The sequence below is a fragment of the Rhinoraja longicauda genome, chromosome 6, assembly GCF_053455715.1.
Source record: "Rhinoraja longicauda isolate Sanriku21f chromosome 6, sRhiLon1.1, whole genome shotgun sequence".
NCBI lineage: Eukaryota > Metazoa > Chordata > Chondrichthyes > Rajiformes > Arhynchobatidae > Rhinoraja > Rhinoraja longicauda.
In genome coordinates this window covers 10,616,769-10,641,475 of record NC_135958.1, presented here as the reverse complement: position 1 = coordinate 10,641,475, position 24,707 = coordinate 10,616,769, and the positions used below count along the sequence as shown (strand labels likewise).

Sequence of the window (24,707 nt, the reverse complement as noted above, 5' to 3'; positions counted from 1 at the left end):
ATAGATCATTGTCAGCTAGGGGAAGGTGACAACACAGCAAACAGAGATACAATGTAATCAGGGGGACAGGCAGACTGGTCGGAGAACTGGGAAGGGGGAGGGATGGAGAGAGAGGGAAAGCAAGGGTTACTTGAAGTTAGAAAAGTCAATATTCTCATGTTGAATATTGTGTGTAGCATGTTGAATCTGGGGGATTTGAAAATAATATGGAGAGAATAAAGTCAGATTACATTAGTGTAAATGGGTGGTTGATGGTCAGCATGGACTTAGAGGGCCGAAGGGCCAGCTTCCGTGTTGTGTCTCTATGTATCTAACGTGCATTTCAAAACCACACCGATATCTGTTAAGAAGAATCAAATGAACACGTATTTTGTAGCTCATATTCAGAAACACAGCTACACAGGGATTGAAGACATTATTTGAAAATTCTTTATTCCAACTTATTATCAGCAATATATCAATACAGTTTAAAAATGAATGTCTTACTTTAATTCCCATCTTTATTAAAAAATAAATATTGTTGATATTGAATAGTTTCAATGGTGGGATGATTTGTTTCAACATAAAAGGGAATCAAATCCAAAAGTCAGTAAAGGAAATGAGGTGAACTAATCAAAACAGATCAATTAAAAATATTCACGTTTCATTAGATATACCGACCCTGCTTTATCACTTTAGATTCTCAATAACTGATAGGTGGCTATGGAACGATTTGTGTAGTAAAGCAGGCATAACTCATCACAAAGAAAAGTCATCTTATCGTTGCCATGCCACATCCAACAGGCTTTACACTGTGTTAATTGTAAAATTAATTGACCACATTGTGAACATTTAGAATGTGCAACATTAGACTGCTGAAAATCTTTGAAGGTTGTCCTCAAATGAAAATGTTTCCTTCCTTTGCCTTCAAAAGCTTCCTTTGATATCGTGAAAGGCAATTTGATGTCACTAGTTCTTAAGTTCTTTTCTCTCTCCACAGACTTTTGTGGCTTCGCTGCACATTTTCTTCGTTGGCTTGCGAAAGGTTTGCTTTGCAGTCAGTCCAAGGATCAATAAGATGTGCAGAGATTTTGTAAGACCATTAAAGGGATAAGCAGGAAGAGGGCCCGAGGGCAAAGGGGTTCGAAACCTGCAGGTGGATTAAACATGTAGTTATTTCACAATGAACTCCCATTAGAAGCATTTTCTCATCAATGTAGTAATGTTTGCTACTCATCCCATAATAATAGTCCACTCCCCATCCACAGAGAACTTCAGATTCATACCAAAGCTATTATGCACAAGATTTCTGAACCATAATTATCCACTTCAAATCCAAGGTTGTAATTGGAATTAATATTGACATAATTGATATTGATAATACACAAGTAAACAATAATTAGCAATTTAAAAAAAAATTATTATAAAAAATCCACAAAGTACTGGAGTAATTCAGTGAGTCAGGCAGCATCTCTGGAGAACATGGATATGTGGCGTTTTGGGTCAGGACCCTTTTTCAGACCCGAATCCTTGCCTATCCATGTTCTCCAGAGATATCTTATTCACATGAAAATAAATAGTACCAGTTTACTCAATTATTTCCAATTATTAAGCCACAAGGAACTGCAGATTCTGGTTAGCAAAATAAACCATAAAATGCTGGAGTAACTCAGCAGGTTAGGCAGCATCTGTGGAAGGAAAGGATTATAATTGTCACATGATCTTCCTGCCTAAAGCTTGCAAGAGCACTTTGATACATATGATGGAATAGAAAATGGTGAAAAAGAAAGTCTTCATTTACAATATGTTCATTATAACGTCAGGGACATTGCAAAGTTCGTTACAGCCAGTGAAGTATTCGTGAAGGGATAATGCAGTTGTAAAAACACCATGGGAAATACAAGCAAAAGTAGGGCATATGATCTTTCAATCCAGCGACACTTTTCAAAAGATCATGCGTAATCCCACTCCTCAGCCCTCCTGTACACTGCCATCCCATCTACTCCATACTGCATGATGGCTTTAATATCTAAGAACTAATTCATTCCAATTAATAATACAGTATAGTCATTGATATATTCAGGTCAGGTCAAGATTTCAAACCTACTCACAAAAAATATCTCATTCCAGTGCTTCATAGGCTCTAGGCCTGACTAGTCCCCCACCCTCCACCACCTCACCCCATGTCTTGGGAATGCCTACAAGAGTGCAACACCTTGCCTACCTCTTTCGGAACTGGCCACATTAAAGCCCTGTTCAACAATGCTTCCTCATTGTTGCACTTCAACTCCTTGCCAATGAGGGGAAAATCTCACGACACAGGAAGCTGCAGATATGGTTTACCAAAAACGACACAATGAGATACTAAAAAAGCTGAAGAAGGGTCCCGACCTGAAACGTGGCCTGTCCATTTGTGTCTTTGCAGGAAAAAATTATATCTGGATTTCAGTTGCTTGCTGTACTATTTATAAATTTTGCATTAATAGAAAACGGCATCCAAATTGCCTTTGAACACAATGTACCATCTCACCATCTCTAACTGTATATCCTCACTGAATAAGAATGTGAGTTGATGAGGAGCTAAATCGAGCATCTTCATTATAATCTTACACTTTGAAATCAAAGCGCATGAGAAAACATCTTTCCCACCTCCTTGTAAGAGTGGGACTGCACAGAAATCTGCCCTCCATCCCACCGAGACCCCATCAGCCACTCAACACCTATTTATTCTAATCCCATGTTATTCTCATGCAGAAAACCACGTTGATTAGCAATTAGATCAAGCAATGGTTTTGAATTATTTTCTGACATGGATAACATCAGATTTGTCTTAATAGACGAATATTTTGAAGAGTTTTATTGCAAAGAAATTCTCCAGCTCTTAGTCATAGAGTCATACAGAACGGAAACAGCCTCATTGACCCAACTCGTCCACACCGACCAACATGCCCCATCTACACTAGCCCCACATGCCCGTGTTCGGCCCATTTCCCTCTAATCATTTCCTATCCATACACCTGTCCAAATGTCTTTTAAATATTGTAATATATAGGCCTGTACTACCTCCTCTGGCAGTTCATTCCATGTCTGATTGACCCACTAATTGTGGTCACCCAAGAGTGCTTGGGGAAAATATTGAAGAATGTCCTACACTTGACAACTGGATTGTAGCGCAGTAACACAGTAGTTCAGGCAGCATCTCTGGAGAACGTGGATGGATGACATTTCATGCCGGGACCCTTCTTCAGGTTGATTGTGGGACTAGTTTAGATGGGGGAGGCGGAGAAGAAAGCTGGAAGAGAGATGTCAGGAAGAGTTGGCCTGGCAACCATCTTTGGTGGTTTGACGACATTGGCGCATCTGCTGCATTAAATTTCCTATTGAGGGAGTCCAGCGTAGGTTCACCAGGTTAATCCCCGGGTTGGCGGGACTGTCATATGATGAAAGAATGGAGTGACTGGGCTTGTATTCACTGGAATTTAGAAGGATGAGAGGGGATCTTATAGAAACATATAAAATTATTAAGGGATTGGACATGCGAGATGCTGGAAACATGTTCCCGATGCTGGGGGAGTCCAGAACCAGGGGCCACAGTTTTAGAATAAGGGATTGGCTATTTAGAACTGAGATGAGGAAAACCTTTTTCACACATAGAGTTGTGAATTTGTGGAATTCTCTGCCTCAGAAGGCAGTGGAGACCGATTCACTGGATGCATTCAAAAGAGAGTAAGATAGAGCTCTTAGGGCTAGCGGAATCAAGGGGTTTGGGGAGAAGGCAGGAACGGGGTACTGATTGTGGATGATCAGCCATGATCACATTGAATGATGGTGCTGGCTCGGAGGGCCGAATGGCCTACTCCTGCACCTATTGTCTATGTATCTATGTATCTAGGACATGTTTAGAGGGATATGGGCCAAACGCAGGCTGGTGGGACGAGTGTAGATGGGACATGTTGGGCAAGTTGAGCCAAAGGGCCTGTTCCACGCTGTATGACTTTACAAGTAATTAGCTTCTGGGTAAAAAACAATGAATAGGTTCAATGGAGCCACGAAAGTCCTGACTCATGATACAACTAGTTTAAGCTATGTTATTGTGGTACATGATATTATCAGTGCCCCTCCTTGTGCATCTACTTTCAAATTCATTTGCAACATTTTAGTTCCAAGGCCACAGAACCAAACCTGATTTCCTATTTCTCCATATATCTTGGCATTCAGTTTGACAACAGTGTTCATGCTTGCTAAATTATAATTGTAATGAATAACTTCTGTGGCATCCTTTGATATATTGACCAGAACTACAGGCGATGGAGATTACAAGAAATTATTTCTGTAGAATTAAATTGCGCAACAACTCAATTTTATTGAATTAATATTGATCTTAAGACAAATAAAATCGTTGTCATCAATCTGTCTGTGACTGCATGCTGCTCCAAGTATGACTGAATATTTTGATGTAATAAATGAATCTCAACAGTATTGGATTCATATATCTGCCAAATTAAAGTAAGTGTTTTACTGTGGCACCAATATTATCATCATATCATATCATCATATATCTACAGCCGGAAACAGGCCTTTTCGGCCCTCCAAGTCCGTGCCGCCCAGTGATCCCCGTACATTAACACTATCCTACACCCACTAGGGACAATTTTATTTTTTTTACATTTACCCAGCCAATTAACCTACATACCTGTACGTCTTTGGAGTGTGGGAGGAAACCGAAGATCTCGGAGAAAACCCACGCAGGTCACGGGGAGAACGTACAAACTCCTTACAGTGCAGCACCCGTAGTCAGGATCGAACCTGTGTCTCCGGCGCTGCATTCGCTGTAAAGCAGCAACTCTACCGCTGCGCTACCGTGCCAACAAAGTTCACCTGCTTATAAATGTCATCCTGTCTGACATTTGAAATGGACAACCTGGGGCTTAACCAAATCAGCATTTTAGCGCAAATAGGAAGAAAGACAATTTAGAGAATTCAGGATAAAAAGAATGTTTTACATGGTCGGTGCATTTGATTAATATTGTCCAGGACGCAAGTTTCCAGGAATGAGTAGGTTAACCTATGATGAGCGTTCATTGGAACTGGGCCTGTACTCACTGGAGTTTAGAAGAATGAGGGGGACCTCATTGAAACGTACAGAATAATGAAATGCTTGGACAGAGTGGAAGTGGAGAGGATGTTTCCACTAATGGGAGAGTCTAGGATTAGAGGACATTGCCTGAGAATTTAGTCAGAGGGTGGTTAATCTGTGGAATTCTTTACAACAGAAAGGTGTGGATGCAGTCAGTGGATATTTTTAAGGCAGAGATAGATAGATTCTTGATTAGTACGAGTGTCAGAGGTTATGGGGAGAAGGCAGGAGAATTGGGGTCGGAGGGAGAGAGATCAGTCATGATTGAATGCTGGAATAGACTTGATGGGCCGAACGGCCTAATTCTACTCCTATTCCTTTTGACCTTTTGACCTTATGACCTTATAAGTTTCAATAATTTTTATGTTTTGACAGAAAGAAGCTTAAAATACCGCTTGATAATTTGGTTGTCAGACAAAGACTATGATCCTTATCCCAGAGATGATCCTGTTGGAGAGGGCGCAGCATAGAACCTAGAACAATGTAGTACAGGAACAGGCCCTTTGGCCCACAATGTCCTTGCTGAACATGAACTTGCCAAGATAAACTATTCTCATTTGCATGCAGATGACCCATAATCCATCATTCCCTGCATATCCATTTACTTATCTAAAAGCATCTTAAACACCACTATTGTATCTGCCTCCATCGCCACCATGCAGTGCGTTCCAGGCACCCACCACCCTCTGTGTAAAAAAACGCCCCGCACATCTCCTGTAAACTTTACCTCTCCCACCTTAAAGCTATGCCCTCTGGTCTTTGTCATTTACATTGGTGTTGTTTATTAATGGGTGACTGTTCATTTTCTCATAATACTATGTTCCAAATTAAAGTACTAATTTAGAAAAGATCTCCTTGTGGTGTGAATCATGGACACACCAGTCCTTTTGCGATTAGTAAGCTCACCAGTGCTCTCTTTCTTCTTAATGATGTTCCAAACAGTTGATTTTGGGTAAGCCTAAGGTTTGGCTGATGTCTCTAACAGTTTTATTCTTGTTTCTCAGTCTCATAATGGCTTCTCGGACTTTCATTGGCACAACTTTGGTCATCATATTGATAAGCAACAATAAATGTTTCCAAAGGTGATGGAAAGACTGGAGGAAAGACTAGGTATTGAGAGCTCTCTTATACCTGCATGAAGGAGGCATTTAAACACAGCTGAGCAATTACAGACCCCTGTGAAGCCATTTGTCCCAAACATTATGGTGCCCTGAAATGGGGGGACTATGTATAAACACAGCTGTAATTTCTACATGGTGAAACCAAAATGTATAAAAATGGTCTTTAATCAAATCTGACAATATGCACTTTAACCACATGCGATTTTTTTCTATCACAAATCTCAAATTGTGCGGTACAGAGGCAAATAAATAAATGATGGGTTTTAGTCCTAAACATTATGGAGGGCACTGTACATGGAACCTTACAAGAACAGGGCGTTCCATGGTTCACAGAACCATTGTAAAAGTTTAATAACTTAAAACTAACGACAAACTGGACAGTTCCAAACATAATTTCTTCTTGAGATGGAGAAAATTTCGACATGTTACTTGATAATCTACGATTGTAAATAACATCAATATTTGTGTAGTAGAATTTTCATGAAGCAGCAAAAGAGCAGGAATTGTGCACTCAGAGCGGTCTTGTTACAATCACAATACAGTGGCAATTGTCATTACAATCGCTCACATCTCAAAACTCCCGCTAATTCCAAAGTAACATTCATATCCCTTTGTTGATAAAAAGCTTATCTAAATCATCAAATACTATATTGAAATGATTTGGTGCAGACTACTTTACATGGCCTTTTCCCCAATCTAATCAGAAATATTACCATCTTGCTTTTTACATTTATAAGATGCATTAGCAAATTGAGTGCATTTCAACTTCAATGAATCATGCATCAGAGACTTTAATTTTCTTGTTATGTGCTTTCCTGTAAAAAGCTCCTTGCTGAGAACACTAGATGAAATACATGATTTCCAAATCAAACATTTTCTTGGGAAAGTAATTACAATAGTTTTGAAAGAGCCAATTGCTGTTCCAAATAACGACTAAAATGGAGTTAAAAGGGCTATCAGACAGGCCAGGTATGACTCTGTTGTCTAAATGAATGGGTTAAAGGGCCATAGAGCACAGAAGCATGCCATTCGGCCCATCATACCCATACTGCCCATTGAGGTCACCTGTATTAATCCCATATTCCAGGGGTAATTTTTTTCAATTCGCCAGATACAATTCCATTCACATACAAGGCAAACGCCAGGGGTTCAGTCATAAAGCTTTACAGCATGGAAACAGGCACTTTGGCCGAACTTGCCCTCACCAGCCAACATGTCCCATCTACACTAGTCCCACCTGCCTGTGTTTGGCCCATATCCCTGTAAACCTGTCCTATCCATGTACCTGTCTAAATGTTTCAATCGTTGCGATAGCACCTGCCTCAACTACCTCCTCTGGCAGCTCGTTCCATACACCCACCACCCTTTGCCTGAAAAAGTGAACCCTCAGATTCCTATTAAATCTTTGCCCCCTCACCTTAAACATATGTTGTCTGGTTCCCGATTACCCTACTCTGGGAAAGTGACTGTGTGCGTCTACCCGATCTATTCCTCTCATGACTTTGATCACCCCTCATCCTCCTGCGCTCCAAGGAATATAGTCGCAGCCTGCTCAACCTCTCCTTTTAGCTCAGGCCCTAGAGTCCTGGCAAAATCCTCATGAATCTTCTCTGCACCCTTTCCAGCTTGACAACATCTTTCCTATAACATGGTGACCAAAACTGAACACAATTCTCTAAATGCGGCCTCACCAATGTCTTATACAACTGCACCATGACCTCTCAACTTCTATACTCAATGCTCTGACTGATGAAGGCCAGTGTGCCAAAAGCCTTTTTGACCACCCTATCTACCTCGTCTTGACAATCCTCTTGACTTGACTGAGTGAACACATTTCCATCAGCCGTCAAGAAATGTAACAATCTCTACGACAAAGAAGCCAACTGATTAGCACCACATCCACCACCTAAACGTTAATTTCCCCCTTCCAATCATCGAGCAATGGCTTTAGAGTCTGTCATGTACAAAATACATTGCGGTTATTGGCCAAAGCTACTTTGACAGCTTCTCCCAAACTTGTGACCATTGTCCTCAACAAAGCCAAGGGTGGCAGGTGCGTGGGGACATCAATCCTGACGGATTGCCTTCCGAATCACACACCATGCACGCACGGAGGTTTGTGGATGTTCCAGACCATCACTGGCTCCCTATCCTGCAGCAGTGTGAAGATGGTGGCTCAAGCCAACAGCTCATCACCGCCATCTCAACGGCAAATACGGAAAGCCAGTAAATCACATCTAAAGTGTGTCGTTGGCTGTGCGGCGCTTTGGAATGTCCTGAGCTCAAGAAACGTGTTATGAAAATAATCTCTCAAGTCCTTTAATTTGTTTTCTGTGGAAAAGTGGCAAAAAACTGGTGACAATTGAATTGCCCGAAATATTAAATTGCAATCTAACAATTTTCAATTTAAACCTCCAATTATTTGACAAATTAACTTAACTGTATAACAAGAGTAAAATAAATCCTTTAATGACTTAAATGAATAAACGTCTACAATCACACCAGAGAACGTATACATAGACTCGCACAGACGCAAGGAACTGGGGATACTGGAATCTTGAGCAAAGCACAAAATGCTGAAGGAACTCAGCGGGTCAGGCAACATCTGTGGACAGAATGGACAGGCAATGTTTCAGGTCAGGACCCTTCTTCAGACTTGACCCAAAATGTCAACTGCCCATTTCCTCCACAGATGCTGCCTGACAACACTTTGTGTTTTGCATATAGACATACACATAGACAGGCACATGTATAGGACAGGTTTAGAGGGATATGGGCCAGACTCAGGCAGGTGGGACTAGTGTAGATGGGACATGTTGGCCGGTGTGGGCAAGTTGGGCTGAAGGGCCTGTTTCCACATTGTATCACTCTATAACATGAGCCTACCTGCAGATGTCCCGAAGGATATATGTTGCTCAGGACACTTTTACTGAAACTATGATTTGTATTTATTGGGTAAATGAACAATATAACAACAAATAAGAAAAATTATGGAATGACATGAAATTATCTTAGCTTTGCCAAATGTTCAATTTAAACTCGTGCAATTGTATTTTAAGATGAGTTGGTCTTTTATTATTCATCTTACCTGATGATAGAGTCTGTGTTGGCTTGCCTCCTGTGTGAAAGGCAAATACATGACAATGGTTATGACTTATTGAGTTTACATTCTCTCTCATAATTACACTGCTCCTCTTTCTCACACAGTTCAGGCACTCGACACTGGCCATTTGGGGACGACAATGTTCAAAAAACAAGCGCCTTTCCTCTCTCTTTGGCAAGCTATGCTGACATAAACATAGATATAACCCGAGGAGGTGGTTGGAGAACTGACTTAAGCTTTACAATAAATAATTTTACATCAAGACATTATCCGACTCCTTTTTTGCCCGAAACCCAAACAGAAATCACAATGCATCACCATATTTCAATGCTATTTAGCAATGCACAGTGGCGCAACGGTAGTGTTGCTGCCTTACGGGGTTGTCTGTAGGGAGTTTGTACGTTCAGAGACCAGAGATTGATCCTGCCCACGGGTGCTGTCTGTAGGGAGTTTGTACGTTCTCCCTGTGACCTGCGTGGGTTTTCTCCGAGTGCTCCGGTTTCTCCCCACACGCCAAACACGTGCGGGTTTGTAGGTTAATTGGCTTCTGTAAATTGTCTCTAGTGTGTAGGATTGTGCTAGTGCATGGATAATCGCTGGTCGGTGTGGACTTGGTGGGTCGAAGGTCCTGTTTCTTTGCTGTATCTCTAATGTCTAACGTCTCACTCAGCATTGGTCAGCATTCTGAACTACTTGAGTGTGATTTGCCAATTAAGTAACCTCTCGTGATGGATTGTGCAAAGCTTTGTGAGCAACTATCAGAAACACAAGGAGAAAAGACTTTCATGCCAACAGTATGTTCTGGGTACAAACCAAAGTTCCAGATGAAAGGCAACATCAATCTACTGTACCACGATCAAATCAATCACACAAAGCCATCAGTCCATGACATAAGTGAAAATAAACTAGAAATAAGTTGACTGAACTAACTGTGGCCAAATGTAAATGTACCTCAACTTATCCCATGCTTCTTGTAGTTATGGTCAACTTCATAAAGCTAAAGACTGTTCTAATTGCTATTTACTAATGCAGGTTTGTGGATAATTGTGGTTCTGGGGCTTAAAAGCCTCACCTTAACTTCGCTGATGACAGCTGGTAGATGGATTGATGATATCAAAGTGAGTGCTAGAGTTTAACAGAAGCTCCGATCTGATCCCAAGCCTACGCACAGCTCAGCTAGCACCGTGGGAGAGACCGTCTCTGACCTCCACACATATCAACCTCCCACATCTGATCTCAACACATCTGAATGGTGAGGAGGGAATATTGGCAGTGCTTGCCAGAAAAGAAGAGATCGGGAACTGAGTAAGGTTGCGCTGTTGTCACTTGGCAAGTACCGGCAGAGATTTGGACCAAAAGCAGAGAAGTGGGATAGTGAGGTTGAGAGTGGAAAGTCATGATGCAGCTCCATAGGACTTTGATCAAGCTGCGTTTGGGGTATTGCATGCAGTTCTGGTCGCCCCATTACAGGAAGGATGTGGAGGCTTTGGACAGGGTGCAGAGGAGGTTTACCAGAATCATATAATAAAAAGGAACCGCAGGTGCTGGTTTATATTGAAGATAGACACAAAATGCTGGAGTAACTCAGCGGGTCAGGCAACGCTTCTGGAGAAAATGGATAGGTGACGTTTTGGGTCGGGACCCTTCTTCAGATATGCAGGATGCCTGGATTAGAGGGAGAGGCTGGACACACTTGAATTGTCTTCTGTCGATTGTGGAAGGTTGTGGGGAGACCCAATAGAAGTATATAATATAATGAGAGGCATAGATAAGGTAGACAGTCAGAATCTTTTTTCTTAGGATGGAAAAATCAAATATTAGAGGGCATAGTTCTAAAGTGAGAGGGGCAAAGGTTAAAGGAGATGTGTGGGGCAGGGTTTTCTTTCCCTGCCCAGTGGGTGGTGAGTACATGGGACGAGCTGCTGGGGATAATGGTGGAAGCAGGTACATTTGTGACATTGAAAAGATTTTTGGATGGGCACATTGAAATGCAGGGAATGGAGAGATATGGGTAATGTGCAGGTAGATAAGTGATGATCTTGGCATCATGTTCCGCACCGACATTGTGGGCCGAAGAGCCTGTTCTTGTGCTGTACCATTTTATATTCTATGTTCTAGACTTAATGTCCACATTTAGCCGGCATAGGTTGCAAAGACTCCTTCTACAAGGTGCATTAGCACGATGCGATGGCTGCAATGTTTTCAGTGGGTTTTTTACACCAGTGTTACAGTTATTCATTTACTGAATTTTTCAATTTCTTTGTACGTCTATGTACTGCATCTAACGGCATCTAAGCTGATGTAAGTAAGAATTTCATTGATGTATTGTCAGTTTTTTGTGACAATTAAATGCTCTTGAACTTGGTTGCAAAACAACTGTTCAAAAGCAGTTTATTTACCAAATCGAATAAATTATCATTTGGATTTACCTTTGATAACTAGTTTAATTAAACTAATAAAATGAGGTTTTTCCCCTTGATAGCCAGTTTAATTATCTAACAATAATAATGTATAATCCATTTTCATATACTGATAAGCAATAGATTATCACTCTAGGGACATACATATTGTACTAAATTTAATTAGGGTTTGTATACAAATAATCAGATTTCATCAAAACTGGTGAATGAACTGAAACAACAACAGTTTCTCCCTTCACAGACGTTGCCCAACCTGCTGAGTACCCAATTGATGCCATTCGGAGGTGGGAGATACCAATTTGCTCATCTTCAGGACTAACAGCAGACATCAGGCATCGAGTTTCCACTATCACCCAGCCTGGTCCACTTAAGTAAGTACATGTGCAACGAAGCTCATTCACCTAGCCCAATGCTTTCTTTGATTAGAAAGGGCTGCAAGTTTGTGCGGCACGGTGGCGCAGCGGTAGAGTTGCTGCCTTACAGCGAATGCAGCGCCGGAGACTCAGGTTCAATCCTGACTACGGGTGCTGTCTGTACGGAGTTTGCACGTTCTCCCCGTGATCTGCGTGGGTTTTCTCCGAGATCTTCGGTTTCCTCCCACACTCCAAAGACGTACAGGTTTGTAGGTTAATTGGCTGGGCAAATGTAAAAATTGTCCTTAGTGGGTGTAGGATAGTGTTAATGTGCGGGGATCGCTGGGCGGCGCGGACCCGGTGGGCCGAAGGGCCTGTTTCTGCGCTGTATCTCTAAAAAAAAAATCTTTAAAAAGTTTTTTTTTTAAACTTTGGCAATCCTTGTTCCTTGTTCCCTCTGCATTAATCGTATAGACATAATGGCGCAACGGTAGGGTTGCTGCCTCACAGCTCCAGAGACCCAGGTTCAATCCTGATAATGGGTGTTGTCTGTACGGAGTTTGTACGTTCTCCGTGTGACCGCTTGGGTTTTCGCTGGGTGTTCCAGTTTCCTCTCACATCCCAAAGACGTACAGGTTTGTAGGTTAATTGGCCTCTGTAAATTGTCGCTAGTGTGTAGGATAGAACTAGTGTACGAGTGATCGCTGGGCAGTGCAGACTCGGGGGGGTGCTGAAGGGCCTGTCTCCACTCTATATCTCAAACTAAAACAATGAACCGCAAATCCTGGAATCTTGCGTAGAACACAGAGTGCTGGAGTAACTCAGCGGGTCAGGCAGCATCTCTGGAGAACATGGATAGGTGACGTTTCACAGAGTGCTGGAGTAACTCAGCGGGTCAGGCAGCATCTCTAGAGAACTTGGATAGGTGACGTTTCACAGAGTGCTGGAGTAACTCAGTGGGTCAGGCAGCATATGTGGAGAACATGGATAGGTGAGGTGGTTTCAGGTCTTCAGACTTCAGGCAATAATTATGTAATTGTCCCTGCCTTTGTCCCCCCATGAACAACTTCCTGCCACCACATTTCTGCTATCCCTCAAAGAATGAGGTTCACCAAGATGCTGCCTGGATTAGAGGGCCTTAGCTGTAAGGACATTTTGGTGAAAGTTGGGTTGGATGCTGAGGGGTGACCTGATAGAAATGAATACAATTATGAGAGGCATAGATAAGGTAGACAGTTAGAACCTTTACCCCAGGATGGAAAAATCATAGATCAGGAGGCAAAGCTTTAAGGTGAGAGGAGAAATGTTTACAGGAGATGCACTGGGCATTCTTTTGGTTAAACACACAGAGGGTGGTGGGTGTCTGGAATGTGCTGCCAGGGTTGGTAGTGGAGGCAGATATGAGAGTGTCGTTTTGGAAGCTTTTAGATAGACAAGTGGATATGCAGGGAATGGAGCGATTTGGATCACGTGCAGGCAGAGTATATAATGTAGTAGGAAGGATCAAGGAAGAAACGGAGGCTTTAAGATCTTCCTGGTGGGGGGTGGAGGTGTGGGGTGACTGAGCGTCCACAGTAAAGATGGGGAACAATAGACAATAGACAATAGGTGCAGGAGTAGGCCATTCATTCCTTTGAGCCAGCACCGCCATTCAATGTGATCATGGCTGATCATTCTCAATCAGTACCCCGTTCCTGCCTTCTCCCCATACCCCCTGACTGCTATCCTTAAGAGCTCTATCTAGCTCTCTCTTGAATGCATTCAGAGAATTGGCCTCCACTGCCTTCTGAGGCAGAGAATTCCATAGAGTGTGGGCCTGGAAAACGGAAGTCATATTGTGGAAGAAAAGGAGGGCCTGAGGAAGGACGTGTCTCTGAAATGTCACCCATTCCTTCTATCCAGAGATGCTGCCTGTCCCACTGAGTTACTGCAGCAATTTGTGTCCATCTTTGGCAGAGGAGATTAGTTAACTTGGCGTCATGTTCGACATGGACATTGCGGGCCGAATAGCCTGTTCCTGTGCTGTACTGTTCTATGTTCTCCCGTGGGACGTTTCCCAGACTGCTCAGAGCCGAGCTGTTCCCTTACATACTCCGTCTTCTTTCAGGACCACTGGCAGGCGGTAGCCACAGAGCAATGAGGGGCCTGCCCCCGTCTTAAATACTGCACCTCCTTAAACGAAACTTCACGCAGAGGCAATCCATGCTCAGCACAGTAGGTGGCGACGTTGCTGGTAGTTCGTTTTTTATCCGACCAGGGTGCCCGCTGTATCCCTCAGCAACAGCCCTGGCTCGCCCGCCATCCCCAAGAGTCACCACCAGGCTATGCCCAGCTTGTCCTCGAGACCCGGAGAGTTGAGTTGGGTTGCATTGAGTTGAGTTGGGTTGAGTTGAGTTGGGTTGCGTTGAGTTGAGTTGGGTTGAGTTGAGATGAGTTGGGTTGAGTTGAGTTAGGTTGTATTGAGTTGAGATGGGTTGAGTTGAGATGAGTTGGGTTGAGTTGGGTTGGGTTAAGTTGAGATGAGTTGAGATGAGTTGGGTTGAGTTGAGTTGGGTTGAGTTGGATTGTGTTGAGTTGATCAACACGTGTATAGTGAAAGACGTTTGGTGCATGCTATCCAGTCAGCGGAAAGACAATACATGATTACAATGGAGAGGTAGGTGAAGAGATCCAAGATGGCATCAGTGATGGACACAAGGATCGAGGTGCCCTGCAAATCATGTCTCCATGATATAGTTGATTGGGAGTCTGCAAGCATTCTCAGATCAATGTGGGTTCCAGCGAGTAGACTGTATTTTGTGCAGGCATCCACACACATCTGTAAAGCCTTTCCTGGCTGCTGCTCTGCTTTGTCAAAGGTGCCAAGAGTGAAGGATTGGCCAATTCTTCTGTGAACAGCATCAGTGATCTTCTAAATCCATTGCTGGTTGATGCCTTAGAACAGTACAAACATACCCCCTCCTTATCCATGTGCCTGTCTGAAAGCCTCTTCACTGCCACAATCGTATCTGCCTCCAACACGACCCCTGGCAGCGAGTTCCAGGCACCCACCACTCTGTGTAAAGAACCTGCCCTGCACATCTTCCCTAAACCTTGCCCCTCTCACCTTGATTCCTACATATCAACTGTGCTTACAGTATACCTCAGAAAGTCATCTTCTGCGAAATTCCCACAAGGTCCTTAATATATATTGGCTTTCATAAGATATTTTAGTTTTAATTAGCTCAGCGACAATCTGCTGTCATTATGTACAGCAAAGGAACAGGCCATTCAAAGTCTCTTCAGAATCTGAAGAAGGGTCTCAATTCAGAAACGTCGCCCATCCTTTCCCCAGAGTTGCTGCCTGACCTGCTCACTTACTGCAGCACTTTGTGTCTATCTTTGATATAAACCAGCATCTGTGGTTGCTTAGGAAGGAACTGCAGATGCTGGTTTACACTGAAGATACAAAATACTGGAGTAACTCAGCGGGACAGGTAGCATCTCTGGAGAAAAAGGATGGGTGACGTTTCGGGTCGAGACCCTTCTTCAGACTGGGAGTCGGGGGGTGAGGGAATCTTGAGACATGGAAGGGTAAGGTGTGAAAACGTCAGATCAAAAAGCAAACGTTGATCAAGGAAACGTAGAATGGTTCATTACTCCAGTCACTCCAGCATTTTGTGTCTATCGTCGGTGTAAACGAGCATCCGCAGTTCCTTTCTACACGAAACTTTATTAATCTGCTTTCAAATTACCACCAAATGCACTCCATCTAACGCGGTCTCGACCCGAAACGTCATCCTTTCCTTCTCTCCATAGATGCTGCCTGTCCCGCTGAGTTACTCCAGCACGTTGCCTTTACCTGCGGTATTGAGAGAATTATTAATCTGCATCGGGCAGCATCTGTGGAGAGAAGGATTGGGTGATGTTTCGGGTCGAGACCCTTCTTCAGTCTGAACTTGTTGTTGAGAACCAGTTTCTTCAGAGCTTGTATTCACAAAATGCTGGAGTAACTCAGCAGGTCAGGCAGCATCTGTGGAGAGAAGGAATGGGTGACGTTTCGGGTCGAGACCCTCCTTCAGTCTGAACTAGTTGTTGAGAACCAGAGCTTGTAGTTTGTTTCTAACATGTAAGGAGGCAGTGGCCGAGGGACCGACCGCGCGGTGGCAATGTGCCTCCACTTACCGGCGGCGTGCTGGCCGATGATGGCGGCGTTGCCGGGTGGGGTGCTAGCCGAGGCTGGGGCGCTGGGGGTCCCCGTGTCCCTGCGCTTGTCGGTGCCGGGAGCGGGTGTGGAGAGCTCGCCCGGCCGGCGGCGCCCGGCGCTCTGGATGTGAGACACGGCCTCGGCTGCCTGCATGCCCGGGCTGTGGCGCCCCTCCACCCGCAGCGTGGCCTGCGCCTTGTGTTCCTGAGTTTGGTCGTCGATGAAATCGGTCACCCTGCATTCGTAAACGCCCTGGTCCTCCTTCCTCACGCTGGACAGGCGAAGCTTGTGCGAAATGTCGTTGCCCATAACCCGGACAGTCTGCAGGCGAAAGAGCCGAGTCAACACCTGACCGCTCGGAACAACAACAAACAAACAAACAGGGCAACCAAGCGCAAAGTCAACCGTTAGCAACACCCTGAAACTGCAGTCAGTCAATGGGGAGACCCAGTTACCAATTAAACCCCCATTAATAATGCCAACTCATACATTGACGTGACATCTTTTCCATAAACACACAATGGAACTATCAATGGGAGACCGGGAGGAATGTCTTTAGTCAGAGGGTGGTGAATCTGTGGGATTCTTTGCCACAGAAGGCTGTGGAGGTCAAGTCAGTGGATATTTTTAAGGCGATAGATAGATTCTTGATTAGTACGGCTGTCAGGGGTGGTGGGGAGAAGGCAGGAGAATGGGGTTAGGAGGGAGAGATAGACCAGCCATGATTGAACGGTGGAGCAGACTTGATGGGCCGAATGGCCTAATTCTGCTCCGAGAACTTACGAACTACGCAAGGCTTAACGACTATGTTAATAAAAAGCGGCGAACATTGGCGAAAGGATCTCAATATCAATGGCCTGAATAATATCATGAGCAGAATTAGGCCATTCGGCCCATCGTCTGCTCCGCTGGTCTATCTCTCCCTCCTAACCCCATTCTCCCGCCTTCTCCCCATAACCTCTGACACCCACACCAATCAAGAATCTGTCGAAGGTATTTATTCACAAAATGCTGGAGTAACTCAGCAGGTCAGGCAGCATCTCGGGAGAGAAGGAATGGGTGACGTTTCGGGTCCGAAACGTCACCCATTCCTTCTCTCCCGAGATGCTGCCTGACCTGCTGAGTTACTCCAGCATTTTGTGAATAAATACCTTCGATTTGTACCAGCATCTGCAGTTATTTTCTTATACTATATATAATCAAGAATCTGTCAATAGTTTTGCCTTAAGTTTTGCTTTTCCATTCGCGAAATATTGACTTAATAAATAATAAATGATTAATAAAGAAAGGCGACTTGAGAATCATAAACAAGGAAAGTGTCCCTTGTTCCTTTTTATAGATACGGTGCGTTTCTAGACTGCACGTTAAGCTGAGTCGTGGACGCGGTACCTTGCATTGACTGGGTAGAACAGCGTTGTAATCTCTGCCGTGTAGTCGCGTCCTACTCCTGCCCGTTATTATCGTGTAAGGCTCTGCTTGTAACCAAGGGGCAGACAAAGCGGGCTTCGCTTATTAACAGCATGCAAAGGGAAATGGAGACTTACGCTTATTTTAGTGGCGCCTTTATTTAACGTAACCTGGAACGAGAAGATAAATTGTATTACATATCCAAGATGAGAGAGAGAGAGAGAGAGAGAGAGAGAGAGAGAGAGAGAGAGAGAGAGAGGGAGAGAGTGTGTGAGAGAGAGAGAGAGAGAGAGAGAGAGAGAGAGAGAGAGAGAGAGAGAGAGAGAGAGAGAGAGAGAGAGAGAGAGAGAGAGAGAGAGAGAGAGAGAGAGAGAGAGAGAGAGAGAGAGAGAGAGAGAGAGAGAGAGAGATCCAGCCTCGCACCCTCGCGGTGGTCATGAATACATCTATGTAACCGCACGACCCATTGCCCATTAGTGCTCATCTGGCCTGGATCAGTCCAGCGTCAGCACTTACAATGCACATTAACCCGACCGATTCGCAGCGCAGTCGGAACTTTATTAAACGTAGACAAGAAATGCAGGAGTAACTCAGCGGGACAGACAGCATCTCTGGAGGACATGGACACAGAGTGCTGGAGTGGCTCGGTAGGTCAGGCAGCATCGCCGGAGAACATGTCTCTTGTCTCCAGAACTGAGAAGGACAGGAGGATCTGATCTGGGGGTGATTTAGTTTGAAGTTTCCCCTTGATGGGGTTTCATGAACTGGATGTACAGGATGGAACTGCAGATGCGGGTTTAAATCGAAGATAGACACAAAATGCTGGAGTAACTCAGCGGGACAGGCAGCGTCTCCGGAGAGAAGGAATGGGTGACTTCTTCAGACGGAGAGTCAGGGGAGAGAGAGACACAGAGATATGGGCAGACGTTGATCAAGGAAATGTAGAATGGTTCATTACTCCAGTTACTGCAGCATTCTGTGTCTATCTTCGGTGTAAACCAAAGATACGCGTGCAGTTCCTTCCTGCACGGAACTTTATTAATCTACTTTCAAATTAACAACCGACGTGTCTATCTGCAGTATCCAGAGGATTATTAATCTGCATCGGGTAGACGTCCATGCCGCTGCCGGGACTCCGGCTCGGGGGGCTTGGTGAGTCCACGGATCTGTGACCACCTCGGTCTACGCGTTGGACACCGTCCCCCAATGCCGGGTCAGTGCTTTAGACACGGCCCCAATGCCCAATGGCTGGGTCAGTGCATTAGACGTGGCCCCCAATGGCCGGCCCTGTGGGTTAGACGCGGCCCCCAATGCCCAATGCCCGGGTCAGTGCACTAGACACAACCCCCAATGCCCAACTCTGTGGGTTAGACACGGCCTCCAATGCCCAATGGCTGGGTCAGTGCTTTAGACACAGCCCCCAATGCCCAATGGCCGGGTCAGACACGGCCCCAATGCCCAACTCTGTGGGTTAGACACGGCCCCCAATGCCCAATGGCCGGGTCAGACGCCCAATGGCTGGGCCAGTGCACTCGACACGGCCTCCAATGCCCAACTCTGTGGGTTAGACAACGGCCCCCAATGGCTGGGCCAGTGCATTAGACACGGCCCCCTATGGCCGGCCCTGTGGGTTAGACAACGGCCCCCAATGCCCAATGGCTGGGCCAGTGCTTTAGACACGGCCCCCTATGGCCGGCCCTGTGGGTTAGACAACGGCCCCCAATGCCCAATGGCTGGGCCAGTGCTTTAGACACGGCCCCCTATGGCCGGCCCTGTGGGTTAGACAACGGCCCCCAATGCCCAATGGCTGGGCCAGTGCTTTAGACACGGCCCCCTATGGCCGGCCCTGTGGGTTAGACAACGGCCCCCAATGCCCAATGGCTGGGCCAGTGCTTTAGACACGGCCCCCTATGGCCGGCCCTGTGGGTTAGACAACGGCCCCCAATGCCCAATGGCTGGGCCAGTGCATTAGACGTGGCCCCCAATGCCCAATGCCCGGGTCGGGTGGTCGCGGCTCCCACAGTTTGACCCGAGACGTTGCCCAGATACTTGCGGCTTCAGCGCCGGTTTATCCCCCTAATCCGGCGGCAGACGGGCGCGGGGTCTGGAGCCGCCTTCACGGCCGCCTGTGGAGAGTGGAGAGTGGAGACTACACTAGTCGCTGCACGGGTGAGCGCTGCGGTCACAACCCCGCTCCTCCGTTAGTGATGGCCAGATAGGTGCCTCTTGCTCCAGTGTTGACTTCAATCCTAAACCTCTCCCGGCCACTAACCACTAACCACACTGTCTGTGCTACACGTGGCCTCGATGTGGGACTGAGACACAGTTTATACCCTGTGTGTGTGGGGGGGGGTCTTCAGACTTTAGAGATACAGCGCAGAAACAGGCCCTTCGGCCCGTCGAGTTGGCGCCGACCAGCGATCCCCGCACACTTACACTACCCTACACACCCGACACCCACTGGGGACAATTTACAAAAGCCAATTAACCGACAAACCTGTAAGTCTTTGGAGTGTGGGAGGAAACCAGAGCACCCGGAGAAAACCCACGCAGGTGACGGGGAGAACGTACAAACTCCGTACAGACAGCGCCCGTAGTCAGGATAGAGCCCGGCTCTGTAGCGCTGTGGGGCAGCAACACTCCCGCTGTGCTACCCCGGACTCACGGGGGCGTCGGGTCGTTTCACCTGTGTCAGTGCCGCAGGGTTGTTCCGTTGTTCAAGCCTTTAGTTTTGCTGTGGGGGTCGGGGGGGGGGGGGGGGGGGTCGGGGGTGATGTTTCTAGCATTGGCTTTCTGGGGTCATGTCTCCCTTCACTGTTGGAGCGGCGGGCGCGGTTTGTGTCTGTGTTTGTGTCTGTGTCTGACCGCGATACTGGGGCGGCTACTGTCGAAGGCAATGCAGCCAGCGAGCTGTGTGCACTCGGCCGGTGTCCCATCAGAGACCCCCACCACCCCGGCCACGCTACCACTGCCATCGGAGACAAGGTGTCATAAAATGCTGGAGTAACTCAGCGGGTCAGGCAGCATCTAGGAGAGAGGGAACGGGTGACGTTTCAGGTCTAGACTCTTCCTCATCAGTCTGAAGAACGGTCTCGACCCGAAAAGTCACCCATTCCCTCTCTCCTAGATGCTACCTGACCCGCTGAGTTACTCCAGCATTTTGTGACACCTTCGATTTGTACCAGCATCTGCAGTTATTTTCCTACACGACTTGCCATCGGAGACAAGGAGCCTGAAAACTACAACGTCCAGGTTCAGGAACAACTCCTTCCCCACAGCCAACAGGCTATTAAACGCTACAACTTCCAAATACACTGACTTGGCGATGTTATTTGTGCACTACGATTGTGTATTTATTTGTGGTTGTTTAAATATGTACCGAACTTTGTTTGTTTATGATGGTGTTCACAATTATGTTTACATATCGGCTGTGCTGCTGCAAGTAAGAATTGGCCATCGTTGCTTAATGCATATCTCTCGTTCATTTGTTCCATGTGCGATCGATATCTCTCGTTTCCCTCTCCCCTGACCCGCCGCGTTACTCCAGCAATCTGTGTCTTTCTTGAGAATTTCTGCGTGCTCTGTTATCACCTTCTCCTGGTTAACCATTCTGTATTCTACATTTTCCTCCAGCCGCATCCCCTTGGATGTCTCGTTTTCACACCTTACCATTCCTTATCTCCGTGTCTCCCCCCTCCCCTGACTCTCAGACTGAAGAAGGGTCTCGACCCGAAACGTCACCTGTTCCTTCTCTCCAGAGACGCTGCTTGTCCCGCTGAGTTACTCCAGTTTCAACCAGCATCTGCAGTTCCTTCCTACACATAGTGTCATAGTGTTTGGAGACATAGTGTTTGGAGACATAGGACAATATAAAGACTCGACTCCTGCCTGCTCACCTTGGCCCGGCCGCCCCCGCCCCCGCCGCCGCCGCCGCCGGCAGTCTGCGGGCCCAGGGCTAGCCCGTGAGACAGGTCTCTGACGCCTTCCCTCAAATACCACCACTGGATCTCCAGCGAGTAGGACGTTGTCCCACTAGCACGGAACGCACACGCCATCTCTATATCATCCCCCTCGTTGACACTCGCATCCTGGGGAACTTCCAGAAATGTTGCTGCCGGGACAGAAACAAAATCATTATAGATCACATTAAGAAGAGAGAGTTAGATTTAGCTCTTAGGGCTAACGGAATGAAGGGATATGGGGTGAAAGCAGGAACGGGGTACTGATTTTGGATGATCAGCAACGATCATGTTGAATGGCGGTGCTGTCTCGAAGGGCCGAATGGCCTACTCCTTCCTGCACCTATTTTCTATGTTTCTGAATCACCATCTCTGATGAGTTTGCAGCGAAACGCTAGGATTTCCAGTGTAACGTACATCGCTCCGGCTAATATCATTTAACTTGAACAACAGGTACAAGCGTCGCCGCAACACTATCTAGTCTCTATGATATACTAAATACTCAATTTAGTTTCAAGCATGAAAAAAATCCAATTTACAATATTTTTGCTGCTTGGAAAAACCCCTTAAACGCTTTAACCGCCCCATTTTGGCCGTTACAACTTTCAATGGAAAACAAGTGCCAATATTAAAATTACATCTGGGAAAATATGGGAGCTTTATAAACCCATTGGATCGTTAGTTCTGACCAGGGCAATCGTTCATTGTGCGGCCGCAGGGTGCGGGGATATTAATATGTTTTGCAGCATTATGGCAACGAGATATTGGAAACAAATTAATAATAATACCTCAAATTAGGGAGTACTGAGCACACTTGCTGCCCGTCTCCCCGTTCGGTTGTGAGTCTGATTTGTGGCTAGTTTGCGAGAGATTTTAGTCACGGGCAGAGCAGAGACATCTATCCACAAGGCGCTTGCGGCAAACACACACTCACACCAAATGCACACATACTCACACACACTCACACACACACACACACACACTCACAAACAAACACACACACACACACTCACAAACAAACACACACACACACACAAACACACACACACACACACACACTCACACACACAAACACCCATAAACAAACACACACACACACACACACACACACTCACACACACATACACAGACACAAACACACACACACACACACACTCACACACACACACAAACACCCATAAACAAACACACACACACACACACACTCACACACACATACACAGACACAAACACACACACACACAAAGGCAAACACACACACACACTCACACACACACACACACACACACACACACACACACACACACAGGCACACACACAGACAAACACACATACTCTCTCTCTCTCTCTCTCTCACACACACACACACACACACACACACACACACACACACACACACACACAACTCACCGTTCCCACAGAGCCAAAGCGGCGCGTTGAGCATCATGTAATAGACAATAGTGGCGAGGCCGCGCTTTCCCATTTCACAGAAGACTTGTCAATGCCCAGGACGACCCCGGCTGGTATTAAATGTGTGGGCGACCGCAGCGCCGCGATGCCATCGCCGCCGACACAGACACAAGTGACCGCTGTCCGAGGCTGCAGATACAGGCGCTGTGTGAGCGAGTAAACGCTGACAGCGTGATGTACAGGTCACTCAGACCCCCCAGCCCCGCTCCACACCCCCCCCCCCCTTTCTGGTGCCTGCCTCCCCGCGGGGTCTCCACAGCTCACAAACACGCCTTGCACGGATTCACATCGGGGAGAGGGTTTGAGATCAGTGTGTCCCCAGGAGCGAGGGGTCGGGAGGTGGTCGCGGGCACTGACTGCAGCTCCGACACACTGCTTCACATTCCCCGAGTCCCTGCCTCTCTGCAACCGCTCACCGAGGCGACAGCATCTCCTGCCGGGGGGGGGGGGGGGGGGGATGAGCCCTTTCACTGCGCGGGCTAGTAGCTGGGGGAAGGGCCGAGTGGCCTGAACATCTCCGGCAGAGCTGATGTGACAAGACAGAACAACGGGAAGCAAACAAAAACCAGCTAGAAGGCAGAGCGAGGGAGAATAACACACTCACACACACTCTCTCTGTCTCTCCCTCTGTGTCTCCGTCTCCCTCTCCCTCCCTCTCTCTCTCCCTCGCCCTCTGTCTCTCTCCCTCGCTCCCTCTCTCTGTCTCTCCCTCTGTGTCTCCGTCTCTCACTCTGTCTCCCTCTCCCTCGCCCTCTGTCTCTCTCCCTCGCTCCCTCTCTCTGTCTCTCCCTCTCTCTGTGTCTCTCACTCCGTCTCCCTCTCCCTCCCTCTCTCTCTCCCTCGCCCTCTGTCTCTCTCCCTCGCTCCCTCTCTCTGTCTCCCCCTCTCTCTGTGTCTCTCACTCCGTCTCCCTCTCCCTCCCTCTCTCTCTCCCTCGCCCTCTGTCTCTCTCCCTCGCTCCCTCTCTCTGTGTCTCCCCCTCTCTCTCTCCCCCTCTCTCCCTCTCTGTCTCTCTCTGTCTCTGTCTCTCTCTCACACACTCACACAGAAACACTCCTCGACCTATCGGGACAACCACACACTGACGTGTCACGCACTCCAGAAGCAAACCGCCCCCTCCTCGCTAAGAATCACCTCCCCCCCCCCCTCCTCCCTCCATCCCGAGTAGTAAATCCTCGGCTTGCATCAGCACCAACTCCCCCGGGGAGGTCAGGAACAGATGTTGGTGAAACCCACCTCCCGTTGGGATCGCACCAGTCGCAGCCCCGGGGAGCGAGGGAGAGAGATGGATGGAGAATTTATACCCAGGACTCTTCAGCTGCTGGGCATCAGGGAGAACGATCTCAAACAGACCTGTGCTTCTGAATGCAGTGGTAACGGAAGCCTTAAATCAGGAGAAACTAACAACTGCAGATGCCGGTTAATACACAAAAGGACACAAAGTGGGAGAGTCTAACACCAGAGCGCACAGCCTCACAATAAAAGGACGTGCCTTTAGAATAGAGACGAGGAGGAATTTCTTCACCCAGAGGGCGGTAAATCTGTGGAATTCATTGCCACAGGCGGCGGTGG

At 46.6% G+C, this 24,707-nt stretch overlaps 1 protein-coding gene across 4 annotated transcripts; it reads right to left on the bottom strand.

Annotated features, from left to right (window-relative positions):
- Positions 1-440: 440 nt before the first annotated feature.
- vstm2b (V-set and transmembrane domain containing 2B) lies at positions 441-24,507 on the bottom strand. 4 transcript variants are annotated; one of them, XM_078401646.1, is made up of 7 exons: positions 24,372-24,507; positions 23,076-23,264; positions 21,603-21,817; positions 17,844-17,876; positions 16,278-16,620; positions 9,326-9,355; positions 441-1,129 (listed from the first exon to the last, which is right to left on the bottom strand). In XM_078401646.1, the coding sequence occupies exons 2-7, from the start codon at positions 23,146-23,148 to the stop codon at positions 1,050-1,052; spliced, it is 774 nt and encodes a 257-aa protein (XP_078257772.1). In that variant the 5' UTR covers positions 23,149-23,264; positions 24,372-24,507; the 3' UTR covers positions 441-1,049. The 4 variants fall into 4 exon arrangements, with proteins under 4 accessions (XP_078257772.1, XP_078257775.1, XP_078257774.1 ...); XM_078401649.1 differs by lacking the exon at positions 24,372-24,507 and adding an exon at positions 24,180-24,197; XM_078401648.1 differs by lacking the exon at positions 24,372-24,507 and adding an exon at positions 23,740-24,121.
- Between the last annotated feature and the right edge of the window lie 200 nt (positions 24,508-24,707).

Excerpts from the sequence above, each read along its gene's own strand:
- vstm2b (XM_078401646.1), bottom strand. The coding sequence starts at position 23,148 with ATGGGAAAGCGCGGCCTCGCCACTATTGTCTATTACATGATGCTCAAC. Across the intron at positions 21,818-23,075 it reads GCTTTGGCTCTGTGGGAACG|CAACATTTCTGGAAGTTCCC; the intron begins GTGAGTTGTGTG and ends CTGTCCCGGCAG. Across the intron at positions 16,621-17,843 it reads AAGGCGCCACTAAAATAAGC|ACTGTCCGGGTTATGGGCAA; the intron begins GTAAGTCTCCAT and ends TTTCGCCTGCAG.